The sequence below is a fragment of the Ruditapes philippinarum genome, unplaced genomic scaffold, assembly GCF_026571515.1.
Source record: "Ruditapes philippinarum isolate M1 unplaced genomic scaffold, ASM2657151v2 ctg6011_1_1_1_1, whole genome shotgun sequence".
NCBI lineage: Eukaryota > Metazoa > Mollusca > Bivalvia > Venerida > Veneridae > Ruditapes > Ruditapes philippinarum.
The window spans coordinates 1-17,368 of NW_026854203.1; the positions used below are offsets into that span (position 1 = coordinate 1).

The following is a 17,368-nucleotide window of genomic DNA, read 5'->3' on the forward strand; positions in this document are numbered from 1 at the left end:
ACCGACATTCCGTAAGCTAGCTGGATAGCTCCCTCACATGGGAGAATCCTCACGTAGTGAGGTGCAAGTGGTTTGAAGTAAGCGACCTACATTGTATACCACAGCGATTATATAGGGATTAGTTATAACTAATACTGTAGAGGTATAATGAGAATTGTGCAATATCGCATATTATTGTTGTTATGAATACTAAATGTGAAAATTGACTAAAAAATTTTTTTGGGGTTGTAATCAAAGGGAACCGGCACAGTGTTGGGATAGCGTAAAAAAGTAATTCTATAAAAAAATAGTTTATATATAATAAATATTACATATAAATTATTTTTTTTTCTAGAAATATTTTCGTACACTATCCCAACACTGTGCCGGGTCCCTATGGTTGTAATTGGGACTAGAGGTAGGGGTGGGGGCAGAGCCAAAGTGAAGCTACGGTTCATGCCGGTGCTTCCTTGGTCGCTTCCGAATGATGCCGGTAGAGCTCTGGTTGACCACAGCACGATTCTGGCAGTTCCCCGGTGGATTGAAAACGAGCGAAAATGATGACATTGCATAGGCTCTACCAGAATCAACCGTAGCTCCATCGTCATCCTCCGGGGCTCTACCAGCATCTGCCTATGCTCACCAGGGTTAACCAAAGCTTTCCGGCTATATCATACCCTGGATCATCCCCATTATGTGCTGCCAGAGATACAGTGCTTCCCCCTGTGTAACCCCAGACATTCCCAGCAGAGCTAAGGTTGAAGCTATACCTCACCGAATCACCCCGGTGATATTAAATATTTTATTCCATCCGGGGTCGAATGCCAGATGTTACCGGATCATCCTAGAATTAACGCATGTACCCCAGTTGTTCTCGGACGTCTACAGGGAACACTCTAGTCGCCAAATATCCTGGAAATTGGTCAAAAAGTTTGTTTTGATGATTTCTACGTCAAGTACGAATAAGGGTCACCTGGAGTAAAAAAACGCCAAAATATGGAAAAACCTTGTGAACACTCTGGTGGTCACATGTTTGACACACCTGTCATGAAACTTGGGTTCGATGGGTCAGGTGAGCGATCTAGGGCCATCTTGGCCCCCTTGTTTTGTTTTGTCAGAGTTATTGCCCTTGACTTAGTAAAATTTGCAATTTTCAACTTGTGTCACATGTAGCTAAAAAAGTATTTGACATAGGGTCATGATATTTTACAGGAATGTTGACCAGCTTGTGAAGTTGTGCACCTGTGTATTTTACAGGAACTAAATGATTCAACAGCTATAAAAAGCCAATAATGCAAAGTTCAAAATGGTGACGTACAGTAAATTTATAACACATGAAAATTACATTTCGAGGAAAATACAGTGAAATAGGTGGATTTTAACAAAGTTACTTGGCAATTTGTTAGAGAATTACATTCTTCATCTGAGGAAATCAGACTTTACATAAAATACAAACAATTAAGGAATTATGACAGCTTAAAGTCAAGGTTAAAAGGATTGTTTACAAACAATTACAGCTAAAGTGTCACGGATAAGGATTTCTTTCACATAAAGTACCAGCAGCTAATACCATTGGTATAACCTGTTTAAATGAGCTAAAGTGTGTTATTTAAAAGTCAATGCACAGTTCATTTTTCATTTTTATGCCTTGTTAAAGTCAACAACTGGTACTGGATTTCACAACCCACTGATAAAGTTAAGTTCATGTAGGTAAATTTCCTTAATAAATAATTGTTACACAGTTCACAGTTAATTTAATGATTAATGTCTGATACCTGGGACACATCATTATTATTGAGTAATTTCAATTTCAGCGTTATTATAAGGTCATTTTAATTTCAGCGTTATTATTGAGAAATTGCAATTTCAGCCTTATTAAAGAATAATTTCAATTTCAGCGTTATTATCGAGTAATTGCAATTTCAGTGTTATTATAAGGTAATTTCAATTTCAGTGTTATTATAGAGTGATCTGATTGGAAACTTTCCTCAATACTGTTCTCATTCATATACATGTACTTAATCATTGTATTCCTTGCATTTTTATTATTTACCGTTTTATAATTACAATACTTAGTAGTCAAGTTGGATCAATCATTATGACTAAGTAATAATCCCCACATATTATATAATATTCATTACTAATGTTTTTATATTATCAAAATTGTCTTCATAAAATTGAGGTTGATCAGTTTTAGGACCACAAAGGCTTAAAAGTGTGAGGTTTTTTTATAATTAATAATCAAATCTAAAATAATGTAAAATCCATTCTTATCAATAATTATGTTCTTAATTTTAGACTCAATATTACTTCCAAATAAAATAGCGACGCCTCTGGAATTGGATGTTCCATAGCTTAAGGAACAGCGTATAAAGATTTTTGCATGTCCATTGTAAGTGAGTGTCTTGCAAACAGTAAATATCAGATTTATTTTGTTTTAAAAACGAAACTCTTCTTTCCGCTTTTTCACACCATTTAAACCTCTACAGTTCAGGGTTAAGACCTCCCATAAAATCACATTAAAAAGGCATCGTAGTAATTTTCTATTATCTCAACAAAACATTGGTAAACTATAATAATACGTCATGTAATATACCTATTTGTTATAATTTCCCTGGTCAGGCAAGTACAAAAAACAGACAACACAAAAATGTTCAAAATGTATTTAAAAACAAATATTCCATCTTTCCTGGAATTCAAAAATAGGAACCTGGAATTAAAATTAAAGGAACTACATAAGAAGATATTAAATGCAATACAATTTTTTTTCATCATAATTGTTTCATCATAATGAGACAATATTTATTTCTGTTCACGAATGTTTGCATATCTTTAAAATGAAGGAGATCTTAAATTGTTGTATTGCTATGTATACGTCATAACTTCCTGTAAGAGTGATGCCAACTCAGGTTTATAATGTAGAATTTACAGGTATCAATTAATGACTTTGATAAAAAAAACTAATGATTGTTAATTGTATTGTTTTACATTTGACCACTATAAATATGCAACTATTTCTTATTCCGAAAGTCAAAAAATCGGAGACGAAAAAGTTAGGGAAGACTATATAAAGCAATTATTTTACCAGTAATAAACTTTGCAATACGGACCAAAACGTTAATGACAGCTATCAATATAAACACAAAATATCACCTCAGAAACGAAAAAGGTGATTTTCGATGCAGTAAATCAAATTTATACAATAATCAGTAAAATTTATAAGCTTGAAATGTCTACTTAATATATCTATAAAACAATCACTATTTTCATGTCAAGTCCTGACATATTAGCTCAGAATCATTTAAAGATCTTGTATGTTTTGTGACTGATATTGTGACTAAGTGTGTATTTTTTTTTAATGCGTTTATTTAAAGTCGCCGCCGGAAAGCCCATATGGGCGACCGTACGCTCAAGTCGGGCCATCCTAGAGCGTCCAGCCGAGATTTTTTCGTCGATTTTTTTTCCAGCTTTAATTGGTGGAGGAAGACCCCAGGTGCCCCTCCGGGCATTATTGCAGGCACGAGCGGTCACCCAGGTAGAACCATCGACCATCCGTAAGCCAGCTAAATGGCTTCCTCACATGAAAGATTTCGACCCGAGTGAGGATCGAACAATATGTAAAATAAGTACTGCAAATATTTGTGCACATTATATTTAATTGATAAATTATATGCATTCATTTCTTATTGGAAAATTTGACTTTGAATTAATAGTAAATAAATTTCTAATTACCTCCCTTTATTTACATGAAATGTTAAATTGGGTAATATCTTTATAAACAATGCTTATTGGAACTTACAATATTGACAAATTTTAATTTGCGCATCATATTTATGAAATAAAACCATGAAAAAGTTGTGTTACAGGATCTTTAACAAATGACAAAAAGACACAAAAACGAAAATTTTATAAAGGAAAAACAACAACAACAAACAAACAAAAAGATTCAAAGTTCTTGCGAGACTTCCATGTTATTAATTATACGACTGGATAACCTGAATTTTATTTCTGCAATTTGAAATTCTGTGTTATTTTTACTGTTTTATTATTTTAGTAACAGCATGTATCAAACAATTTATATCAGTCAAGGGGAAGTAACTACCCCCAGAACGTATCCATGTTTTCTAAGGCCCATTATGCCCCATAAATGTTTTTAATTTATTCCTCTAATGACTTTTTTCTGAGGCATAACGTGCCTTTCAGTAAATAATCTGGAATCATTATCAACACATACTTTAAACATAATAGATATTAAATTATAACTAATGCACTGATGACTTTTTATGCATATGAGGAATCTAATGATGTTATTAAACATACAACTTATCGTGTTAAAATTTGGACATAGCAAACGTCATAAAATTCTGCCTTTGCTGCATTCAGCCAGAGAAAAAAGCAATTTTACTCCTACCATAAACTTCAATCTAGATCTATGCAGAGTATAATTCTAAACGAAAGAAAATGATTTATTGTAATTCTTACAAAAAACAAGAGCTGTCGGTAGTACAGCAACGTTCGACTATTCTAAGTGCTTGCTAGTTAAAGAGCCTTGATAATGTAAAATTTTCTGAGTTAATAACAAAAGGACAACATTTTTCTTTAAATTCATGTTACAGTTATAGGCCTTGGAGAGAGTCCAATTATGCTCTCAAAGAAGAGTATAAAATTTCAACTTGTTTCAATAGAATATAAAAATATCTGAGGTGGTATGCAAACCTAAATGTAAATTCTAAGTTGAAAAAAGGCATAATTCTGTCAAAATGCTTGATACAGTTACCTCCTCCTGTCAACAGGTTGGGGTTATAATGCTGGACAAGTGTGCAAAGTTTCAAAGCCATATGTCAATGGACTTTTAAAATTATTTGAGGTATTACAAAAACTTTCGTGGCCGAGTGGTTAAGGTTGTTGACTTCAAACGACTTGTCCCTCACCGCTATGGGTTCGAATCCCGACAGGGACTTTGGATTCTTTCATGTGAGGAAGCTATCTAGCTAGCTTACGGAACGTCGGTGGTTCTACTCAGGTGCCCGTTCGTGCCTGAAATAATGACCGGAAGTGCACCTGAGGTCTTCCTTCACAAGTAAAGCTGGAACGTCGCCAAATGACCTATACTGTGTCGGTGTGACGTAAAACCAAAAACAAACAAACACACAAAACATTTAACGTAAATTAAAGTCGAAAAAGGGGCATAATTCTGTCAAAAATGCTTGACACAGTTGCCTCCTCCTGTCTACAGGTTTGGGTTATGATAGCTCGGGTGACTACAATAGCTCTACTTATTCTTATCGAATAGTCGAGCTAAAAAGCATTTTGAACTTCAATGTATAAACATGAACGGAGCTCCTTAAACTCATAACATCATGATATTTATGTAAAGAATTTTAACATTAAAAAATAATAAAATTAATGTATACTATCCCTTAATTTCCTGACAAAAGCAGTCGTCTACATAAAAATTGTGGTCTGCTTCATATTTATGTTATATCGTTTTATACAAAAATAAAGAAATATTTTTTGAACATATATATTCATAAGTTTATATAAGTCTCATCCAATACATGTACATATAATACAAATATACATTCAATAAAACTTAAAATACATGTAAATGGTTATTCTTATAAAGAATTATAAGAGACTCTATGTATGTTGTTACACACATGCTACAAGTATCATAATATACAATCCACATTTAAAAGGTTAGATCGATTAAACCTAGCACAGAAAGGTATTTTACATAGTCATATATGAGCAGTCCAGCAAAATCAAATAAAATACACACCTGAGTAGATAGATAATATCACTTAACCATTGCATAAGAACTTTAATTTGTTACAATGCATGTACTTTAAAACAGCTTAGATGTTTAATTTTTTACACTTTGATATATTTTAAAAAATAGCTAAGATCTTAATTTTTTTTAAAACTGATATCACTAAAAGGCCTTTTTTAGAAACAATTTTTATTGATTAAAAAGTGTTAAATCCATATAAACTATATATATAAAGACCTAATTATAATACAAGCATGAAATGGCATACCACCTATTGCCTTGAATTTTGTAATAAATATTCCTAAAGCCCTTCCTGCAGCTTGTGACACAAACTTAGCAGTCACTTAATTATCTAAAAATTCATTTAACGTCAGACCAAGATAGGTATACTTTTGACTGTATTGAAGTACCTCATCATTGCATTTACATACAAACTGAGATTTCTGCATAGACATTGTCCTAAAGTATACAACAATACTTTTGGTCATATTGATCAACATGTGATTATTTTGACACCATTCACATAGGCAATCTAACATCAATTGTAAATTATATTCATTCTTTGCAAGTATAACTATATCATCTGCATTTAACAATATTGATAGACATATTTAACAGTTTAAGATATTGCATATATCCTGGTTCAACTTACAAATGTCATTATAATGTCGCAAAGCATGGTAAGGGTTCAACCATGTTAGGTCATATTAAAGTCAGTCAATGAGTTCAATATTATTATGATTTATTGCAAGAGTTTTTATTTATATGAGTTTTTATTATTCTCATTAAACATATTTTGATATAGTACACGTGTACCCATGAATTTTAAAATACGCGAGATCTTTACTACACAGTCTTCATGTTATAATATCTTACTCATTTATCTCATGACTTTAAAAGTTATCTTTAACATATTAAAAAAAAACAACAACAAAAGGTCAACAATAGCAAATTATAACATAAACAATTTTCATCCTTTAAAGATTTCGATAGTCATTTACAGCTGAAATTCATTACCTTACATCATACATTTATTACAGAATACAAGCCTAATCATACTGAAACAGAACATGTTGGTACATGAACGACATAATATACACAATCCTAGTACCAACACTTGTCAGATATTTTCACACTGTCTAGCATTTAATTAAGTAAACAATTTGTGTGACTACCACATAAAAACTGCTGATTTGCCCATCATTAAACCTTGTATTGCTAAGTTTTAACGACACACGTCGACCACGTGTTGAAATTTGCAACGAAAAGACGCTTGCTTTCCTTCCCGTAATACATACGATCCGGGCCACCATACGGTCCGTTTAAACTACATACATATGTACCGTCGGTATGATTAAGAATATTTATTCTTTTTTCATTAACGATAAGCATTTGGTCGTTGAATATACATGTTCTCATGGACCGTGCGAGAATTTTTTTTAGGATTACTCCATTCAGATTAAATATTATAATTCTATCTAACGAGCTAACAAAGAATTCGTTTAACCCTACTGTTAGGTCAGTAATATTTTTTTTCCTGCTACTAGAAGAGGTACTATTGTAATGATTATCATAAAAAAGTGGCTTTCCTTCGAACATGTCAATTGTACACACTTTTGTCCAATTCAAACGAGAAATTCTAATATGTGTTTCATCACAGGTAATATAACGGTCACTGTGGACTATTTTGGCTACTTTTTTAACTGAACCACTATAAAGAGAAGTTTTGTCAATTTCCACAAGCTTTATGCTAGAATTGTCAACAGCTGCAGACTGTAGTTTCATGTGTAATTCCATTCTGTCTATAAAAATAATCTCATTAGTACCTTGAACTGAAGACAAGCAATGAGGTTCAAATGCAAGTTCCTTGGATTCCACTGTATTCAAAGTTTCAAGAGAAAATATTGCAAGGAACCACTTGCTTTTAACTGTATCAGTTTCCATTTCTTCATAAGTTTGGTAAGTACAAACAGTTGTACCATCGGATACCTCACAGAACTCTTTAATAAACTTATTGTCATTTACTATCTCAACAAAAGGACCACATTCTGGTTTTACTGCCTCATTGGTACTGAAAAGAGATACCAATAAAAACATGAACAGTTTTAGTATGTAGCACCATGAGATTAAACAATAACTCGGTGACTGTTTAGCATCGTAAAAATATATTTGCATATTTATAGAGTATGAATTTACGTAAAAAAACAATTGAAAAATAATACAAAGGAACAATATTGTGTAATGTTTTAGAAAGCATACAATATGTAGGAAGACTTTACACAGGTGTCATAAGGAGTGTATGAGCGTAATATTGAACCAATCACAATAAATAAAAGCATATAACATGGTAAAAGTACCAGTCCGTCAATTATAATGTATAAAATATATATGTAGGACAATTAACAACAGGAGTCAACGCCTACTTTTCCTTATTCCTTATTTCTAATGTCAAAGTCATCGTTGGAATAATATTGTAATAGAAAAAATAATTTCCCTGTACAAAATAAAATCTAAATATTATATTTAACACTGACAGTCAAGGTAATTTACAAATCAAGGTCATGCTTAAATTATGATAAAATTAAATATCAATACGTCGGCGTTGACATAAATGTTGAAATGTACCCATATGAATCAAACCTGTCAATTATAATAAATGATAATCAGAAAAAAAATCATGAAAATTCAGCCAAATTTTAAAATATGACCATCATGGCAAGGTTATTTAAAGGTCGCGGTCTCATTTATATTAATCATCAAAGCCGATATAAAGTTATAAATTCAAAAATTCACATTGACGGTTAAGATCTTTTAATTGAGAGGAACATTTGTGATGCTTCACACAAAATACCTGATCTCTTGGCATTGTACTTTCATAGAAGATGTTTATCTGTAATTTAAGTCTATACAAACTAAGTGACCACAATAAAAGGCAGGGCCAATTTTGACCCAAAGGACATGAGTTATGTAACATTTTAGATGTTCACTAGTTAATACAGGTGAAATATTCGTACTCTTGACATTGCGGTTTCACAAAAGAAGCCATACATTGTTTTCCTATTCAAGTCTATATAAGCTAAGTAACTCCTTGGGCTATAACAAATTTGATCCAATGGTCATAATAAATATTACTTTTGTGGAGGACCATATGATAATGCTAAACAATAGAGAAAAACTGATCGCTAAAAAACGTCCAAAACGACAACATTGTAAATGTTGCATGCTCGGTTTGGTTTAGCCTGTACATGGACGGTACTGGGATGTGCAAGTTACTTTTCTGTGCGTCTTTTCACAAAAGTAGATTTTAAAGACATTTTTATTGTACAAGTCTATGTTAACTAAACCCCCAGGGCGGGACCAATTTTGACCCAATTGGCGTAATATATATAAGGTTAGTCGAGGTGTACTTGGCTATGCTACACGTCAAATATGTAAGCTATTAGAAATGCAGTTTCATTACAGAAGACTCAAATTTATTTTCCAATATAAACCTATATTAATTAAGTGACCCCTATGCGGGGCAAATGTTTGACCAAAGGGGTATGATTATACAACTTGTTTAGCTCTTGTAACCTCTTTTGCATCAGACTAAAAGTTATTTAACTTTTGTAGAGGATAACCTCATTCTTATTCCTGTGCAGGTTGATAAAATCAATCGAGTGGTTTAGTAAGATATACTATTTAAAATGTTTTAAACAAAGACGGACGACGGATACACTGCCAGCCCAGGTGAGCTTATACTTGACAATGTTAAAGTTTCTAGACGGGAAAGGGACCGGACGAAGATTTTAGCAATAGCTCGATTTGATGTCCCGTAAAAATCGAGCTAAAATACACCAGAGAACCACTCCTGCAAGCCAGTTCTGAATAGAAGGTTATGGATGAACTCGACCATTCAAGTTGTATGTACTTCAGACTAACTGTGTGAGACGTTTTTAACAAAATGTTGTATTCATGCCAGTCATGGAAAATACTTTTGATACATATATGCTTTCATTTTCCTTATTTTCTTACATACAGTTTAACATTATTTTTACTGGGTCAATATCGATCTAACTTCCCAGGAATTGTCTTTCAATGAAGCCTTGTCACATTCATTAAAACAACTACTTTGCAAAATTTAAATGATTTAAAAAAATTGAAGAGCACAAAAATAGGAATTTTATGAAAGGCTCTTTACTAAAGACGTGTACCTTAATTGACGCCGCATTTTTGGGACACCTCTTAAAAATACCCAGATATATAAGAACAAGAGGGCCATGATTTCTCATCTGATATTCATGCTAAAAAGGGTTAAACTAATAATAAAGTCGCATTGGGCTTGTCATTCATAAGTTTTAGTTTTAAAGTAATTGTAGATGCTCTACAAAATGCTTCATGACAAATATCTAAGCTTTTTGGCATTGCAATTTCACACAAGAAGACTTAATTAATTAGATGTTCTAGTTTGTAAGTCGTTATAAACTAAGTGTGCCCCAAGGTGGACCACTTTTGATCCAAGGGCATGATTTATTCAACTTTGTAGAGGATCACAAGGCGATGCTTCATTCTATATAGCTCTGGCCATTGAAATTTGAGAGGAAAAAATTTAAGACACTTTTTGTTAACAAGTCTATGAACTTAGTGACTTCTATAAAGGGCAGGGTCATTATTGACCCCAAGGACATGACTAATTAAAATATTACTTTTGTAGAAATCCATTTGGCAATGTAACATGCCGTATACCTGCAGTTTTGCAAAGAAGACTGAAATTTATTTTCCTTTTCAAGTCTATATAAACTGAGTGAACCCTAGGGAAGGATAAATTGTGTCGCCAGGGGCATGACTGATATTCCTTTAATATAAAACCACAAGATAATGTTATATGCAAAATACCTAAACTCTTTGCATTGTTATAAAAAGCAGATTTTTGAGACAGTTTACTATTATACAAGTCTACGTACAATAACTAACCTAAACGGCGAGGCTATTTTTGACTCCTGTGGTTTGAGTTATGCAACTTGTGTAGAGGTCTATTAAGCAAAGTCCAAATTAAATATCTAAGCTCTTGGCATAGCTTTTCACAAAAGAAGATATAAATACATATTCCTTTATTAAGTGACCCCCGGGTGGAGCTTTTTTGACCCCATGAAAATGATTGACATTTATTATGTAAAAAGTCATAAGATGAAGCTTCATGCCAAATATCTAAGCTCTAAGCATTGTAGCATCATAGTAGAATTATTTTTATTATTGTTTAATTTTTACGATACAATTCTAAATAAATTAAGTGATTCCCGGGTTGCATCCAATTTTGACCCCCACTGGCATGATTTATTAAACTTATATAGAGATCCAATTCCCAATACCACAAGCAAAATTTTTAAGTTCTTTGCATTGCAGTCTCATAAAAAAAGTTTTTGTTATAGTTTCCTGTAACTATTGTATTTTTATTATTTAACTCATGAGCGGAAGAAAAGCTATGACATCGTGGGGCAATGCCAATTTTGATCAAAGGCTATAATTTGAATAGTCTTTATAACAAGAGGGCCATGATGGCCCTGAAGTCGCTCACCTGTATATAGGCCCACAGAGCGAGGCCAGTTTAAACCCCAGGGCTTTTATTTGAACAAAATTGGTAGACACCCATTAGAAGATGTTTCATGCTAAACATCTAAGGTCTAGCTCGTTGAGTTTTTTAAAAAAAAGATTTTTTAAGTTTTTACTATACACATATAGTTAAAAGCAATGACGTCCCTAGGGCGGGCCAGTTTTGACCCCAGGGCTTTTATTTGAACAAACTTTGAAGACACTCACTAGAAGGTGTTTCATGCTTAATATCTAAACTCTAGCTATTTGTTTTTATTCAAAGAAGATTTTTAAGTTTTTGCTATACACATATAAGGAAAATTAATGTCCCCCGGGGCAGGGCCAATTTTGACCCTAGGGCTTTTATTTGAACAAACTTTGAAGACACTAACTGGAAGATGTTTAATGCTTAATATCTAAACTCTAGCCATTTGGGTTTTTTCAAAGAAGATTTTTTTAAAAAGCTTTTGCAATACACATATAAGGAAAATCAATGACCCCCGGGACAGGGCCAATTTTAACCCCAGGGCTCTTATTTGAACAAATTTGGTAGACACCCATTAGAACATCTTTCATGCTAAGTATCTTAGCTCTAGCTCTTTGGGTTCTCTAAAAGAAGTTTTTTTAAGTTTTTACTATATGCATATAGGGAAAATCAATGACCCCCTGGGGCGGGGCCAATTTTGACCCCAGGGCTTTTATTTGAACAAACTTGATAGACACTCACTAGAAGATGTTTCATGCCAAATATCTTAGCTCTACCTCTTTGGGTTTTTTAAAAGAAGATATTTTAATTTTTTTCTATCGGTTGCCATGGCAACCAGAGTTCTGCATGGAATTAAATTCTTTGAACAATTTTTAAAGGTGACCACCAAAGGAACATTCCTGTGAAGTTTGGATGAAATTGGCTCAGCGGTTTATGAGGAGATGTCATTTAAAGTAAAAGTTTACGGACGGACGGACGCCGGACGGACGACGGACGGACGCCGGACGAAAAGCGATCACAAAAGCTCACCCTGTCACTTTGTGACAGGTGAGCTAAAAATAAAAAAATATATGCTATGTGACATACAACAAGAGCCTACGCCGGGCGGGGGTAACGCTCGACTTTTTACTTTTTCTAAAAGCAAATAAAGAAATGTTTGAACAAATCTTAACGTTTCCTTTTTATAAATTTAATCGGTCTGTCTTGTCACATTAGTTTTGTCTATATATTTTGTATATATAAATATACACATTTATATATATCAATATAAATAGGCACACGCAATGCATTCTGTAAATAGAAACACGCAATGCATTCTATAAATAGAAACACGCAATGCATTCTATAAATAGAAACACGTAATGCATTCTATAAATAGAAACACGCAATGCATTCTATAAATAGATACACGCAATGCATTCTATAAATAGATACACGCAATGCATTCTATAAATAGATACACGGAATGCATTCTATAAATAGATTCACGCAATGCATTCTATAAATAGGTTGTTGTTGTTGTTGTTGCTGTTGTTGTTGATGATGATGATGATGATGATAATGATGATGATGATGATGATGATCATACATACACATCAATAAATATATATAGTCATTTTATGCACAAATCTGAGAAAATTCAGTAATTTAACCTTCAAGGTCAAGGTCATTAAAGAGCCCAAGTCAATTTGGGTTTGATACACAACAAGGTCTTGTCCTTAAGAATATTCTATTATAATATGAAGTTGATCCCTTCAATAATAGCAAAGTTACAGCCGGTTACAACCAAAACAATGAAAATTTCAATAATTTGACCTTCAAAGTCAAGGTCATTTATGAGTGAAGGTCAAGGTCTGTCTGGTTATTTTTTAGGGATATCCTTGAAGATTATTATGTTCCAGTTTGAAGACAATCCATTAAAACAAATTTACAGCAAGAACAAGCAAAATTTTGATTTTGACCTTAAAGGTCAAGGTCATTTATGGATGAAGGTAAAGGTTAGTGTGGTCTACTGAAAGGTCTTTTCCCAAGGATTGTTGTGGCCAAGTATGAAGACAATACACCAAGAAATAAAAAAGTTATGATCCAGATACAAGTTTGCGGGCGGGAACGGCAACGCCACCGCGACTATAACAATACCTCTACTTTTTTTTTTTCAAAAAAAAAAAAAAGTCGAGCTAAAAATACATTGTAGGTTTAAATGACAGAACAGAAAGCTACGCTTTTTTGCATGTAACCAAATTAAATGGACGTTTACTCAAAATGAAAGACTATTATGCAAGGTAGTTTCGACCTCGCTCTGGTGTCTCATGATTTCAAATATACCTAGTTCAAAGAATCTTCACAAGACCAAAGAGCCAAAAAGATCTTCACAAGACCAAAGAGAATATAGGATAACCTACTGAACTGTTTCCAAGATCATTTAAAGTATGACCCAATGGTATAATAAGATTTACTCTGTCATTGGAATATCTTACTATCAAGAATTTCATCGGACCAATATCTTGATATATCAAGTATGTATAGACCTTGAATAAACTTCTTCTCTTAATTGGAGTTAAAGCTGCCTGCGACCACTGAATGGATATAGATTATATGTCATCCAAACATGAGATGAAAACAGTTGCAAACAATACATCAGATAAACGATAAAAGGAAAATTGTTCTCTAATTAACATTATGCCGCATGTCAATCAAGCTTGCATAAGCCAATCAGCGATCGTTATCAGTTCCATGCTAAGGTGCCTGCGAAGTCCACCATTGTCCTTAGACAAGCTACTTGTTTAAGACAATGGTGCAGAAGTAATTTATATTGAAATTATTTTAATTTTCTGTCGATTTAAAGCTTTTTTATTTACATAATTATTAAGTTACCAAATATACTGACATATTGACAGATCGAGTAAGTAAGTTTATTATACAAAAAGTCAATTATTTTTTAAATATGGAAATAATAAGTACGAAAAAATTATCTTGGCTATAACACAATGCATTGAAAAAGGAAAAGGTTTTTTTATTTCCATTCTGCCTATTCATAATCACATTACATATTATAAGGTCCTAAAATATCCAGAAGATATGACATTTTTGGTTATAACGTATAACGTCAATAAAAACGCAGCCGTAAAAATGCAAATATTATGAGTAAATATAAAAAAATGTGTTTTGTAGTGAATCATATCAAACGTATATTTACAAAACATAATCATATATTATACAAATTTAGCAAGGGCATGCAATTTTCTGAATCAATTTTAACAATTCACGAACAAATTAATGTATTATCTAAACTGAATTTCACACCTAAAACCCGAAAAATGATTTTTGATTTTATTTACTTTTTTAAATTACCAAAATACATTGAATAATAAATCTTCTATTCAATAAAACCATTAATAGCATCAACATTTTATATATACAAAATTTATATAAGGTAAATTCATTGGTAACATTTGTGGCAGAACAGTTTTGCGAAAACACCGGTACTATATTTTGTATAAGGGTCTTACTGACCGGGTCACGTGAAAGTGGGCGGAGCGATCCTTTCTCTGGCGTAATGTCAATTACAGAAGTAATTGATTAACAATCATTTTATATGTAAACTAGAATTGTGCCCAAAGGACACGGGTGCCCCCAACGCGCCACTGTTCTGTCAATCTTATGACTCTAGGTCAAATATTTTTTGAAAACTAAAAAATCTTTTGCAAGAACTTTACAAATACTGAATAAATCCACAAGCAAATCCCCAAGGTGCATAAGTACACATGCTGACCAACATTCTTGTAAACTTTCAGGCCTACAAGTAAAATACTTTTTGGGCTATGCATGAACAAGTTGAAAATTGCAAATTTATTCTACTGTAAGTCAAGGGCAATAACTCTAACAAAACTGAAAAATACACATTCAAAGTCCAGCTGCATAGCTTCACAGTGATGTGAATCATTATTCCTGTAATTTAGTGATGTTGATCATTATTCCTGTAAAGTTGGTTGATTCTAACTCAAGCACTCAAGGAACAAATAACAACAAAATGAAACGGATTTTACTAAGTCAAGGGAAATAACTCTACAAATATTGGATAAATCCACAAGCGAAGCCCCAGGTGCAAAACTAAATATGCTGAGCAACCTTCCCGTAAGGTTTAATGACTCTATGTCAAATCCTTTTTGAGTTACATGCGACACAAGTTGAAAATTGCAAACATTTTCTAAGTGAAGGGCAATAACTCTAAAAATACTAAATAAATCCAGACGAAAATACCCAGGTGCACAACTACATATGCTGGTCAACATTCCTGTAAAGTTTCATGACAATAGGTCAAATACTTTTTGAGTTACATGCGACACAAGTTGAAAATTGCAAAATTTTACTAAGTCAAGGGCAATTACTCTAAAAATACTTAAAATATCCAGACGAAAATACCAGGTACACAACTACACATGCTGATCAACATTCCTGTAAAGTTTCATGACTCTACGTCAAATACGTTTGAGTTACATTCGACACAAGTTGAAAATTGCAAAATTTTACTAAGTCAAGGGCAATAACTCAAAAAAATGCTAAATATATTCAGACGAAAATACCCAGGTACACAACTACACATGCTGATCAACATTTCTGTAAAGTTTCATTACTCTAGGTCAAATACTTTTTGAGTTACCTGCGACACAAGTTGAAAATTGCAAAATTTAACTAAGTCAAGGGCCATAACTCTAAAAATACTAAATATATTCAGACGAAAATACCCAGGTGCACAACTACACATGCTGATTAACATTCCTGTAAAGTTTCATGACTCTAGGTCAAATACTTTTTGAGTTACGTGCGACACAAAAGAGAACGGACGGACGGAAGGACGGACGTTCCAACATTTTGGCTTTAGGGACTATTTACTTTGTTATTTTCTTTGTTTTCTTAAGAACTACTAGCCCCTAAACCCTTTGATCACGGAATGAACCTATTGTTCTCTTTTGTTCTCTTTACTGTTATATAGCCCCTAAACCCAAAATGTTTGCTCGGACGGACAGACGGACGGACGGAAGGACGGACGGACAAGGGTAAATCTAAATGCCCACCACTAAAGTGGGGGCACAAAAAAAGATATTGCAAAATACCTTTGGGCTTGCTCTGATTCCTGTGCTGAATCATCTGAAAACAAATGCACGAAATAAATTGTTTGACTGAAAATTTCACAAAGAACTTAATGTTAGAAAAAACATCGAAATTAATGACCAAATTATAATTACTTCTTTAGAAGACAACAAAAAAGCAAACAAAGACTCTTGTATGAAGTATTTATTAATTTGTTTTGATGTTAATTTTGGAGTAAAATTTGTTTATTAATTGTATTGCTAATGTTTAACGCAAAGATGAAAATAAAGTAACTAACGTGTTTGTATATGTTCCAGTTAAAAAATATCACCTAAGACTTAACATTAATCAAATTTCCTATTGTAAATAACACTATTTTTCGTTACCTTGATCTTTTTTCGTAACGATCGTTTCTTAAGATTTTGTTCAGTATAATTTTATCCCTGACATCAAGCGTCAGTAAAATAATTGTACATTGTATTGTGTGTCAGTTGGCTTTGATATTGTTAAACAAACTCAATCAGTGCGAGCGTATATGTGTGTGTTCATGTTTGTTTATACAAATGAACCTGTCGGTCATAACGCATGATTAATCAGAAATTTGTAATAAACAAACTTAATTGACCTTATAATTTCTATTTTTGAAAAGCTAAAAGCAGATTACATCATTATACGAGCAGGTCAAAGCCCTACACACCTGTATTTGAAGAGCTTGGGTCTCTCTGGGGAGTGGCTCTTCTTTCACAACAACATTGACAAAAGCTTTATCTGGTAGCCTTACTCTGTGATTCAGTAGAGCATGGCTGGAAATATTCTTTATAACCTTTTGGAAGAAACTTGATTCACAGGTAACTATCACATTCAGCAGTCCTTTGATTACAGCTGCATAGATTATATCAAACTTGTTGAGCCAAGCCTCGACAAAGGAAGTGTTATACTTGTATTTGCCCGCAAATTCGTCAATGACAATA

At 33.0% G+C, this 17,368-nt stretch overlaps 1 protein-coding gene across 7 annotated transcripts in view; it reads right to left on the minus strand.

Moving 5' to 3' along the window:
• Positions 1-2,616: 2,616 nt before the first annotated feature.
• LOC132739416 (uncharacterized) overlaps positions 2,617-17,368 on the minus strand; it is a 111,933-nt gene continuing 97,181 nt past the window's right edge. For all 7 annotated transcript variants that reach the window (XM_060727119.1, XM_060727116.1, XM_060727122.1 and 4 more), the window contains 2 exons: positions 16,421-16,454; positions 2,617-7,823 (listed from right to left, as the gene is read on the minus strand). In XM_060727119.1, coding sequence (XP_060583102.1) covers positions 6,971-7,823; positions 16,421-16,454 — 887 coding nt within the window. In that variant the 3' untranslated portion in view covers positions 2,617-6,970. The remainder of the gene's footprint in view (positions 7,824-16,420; positions 16,455-17,368) is intronic.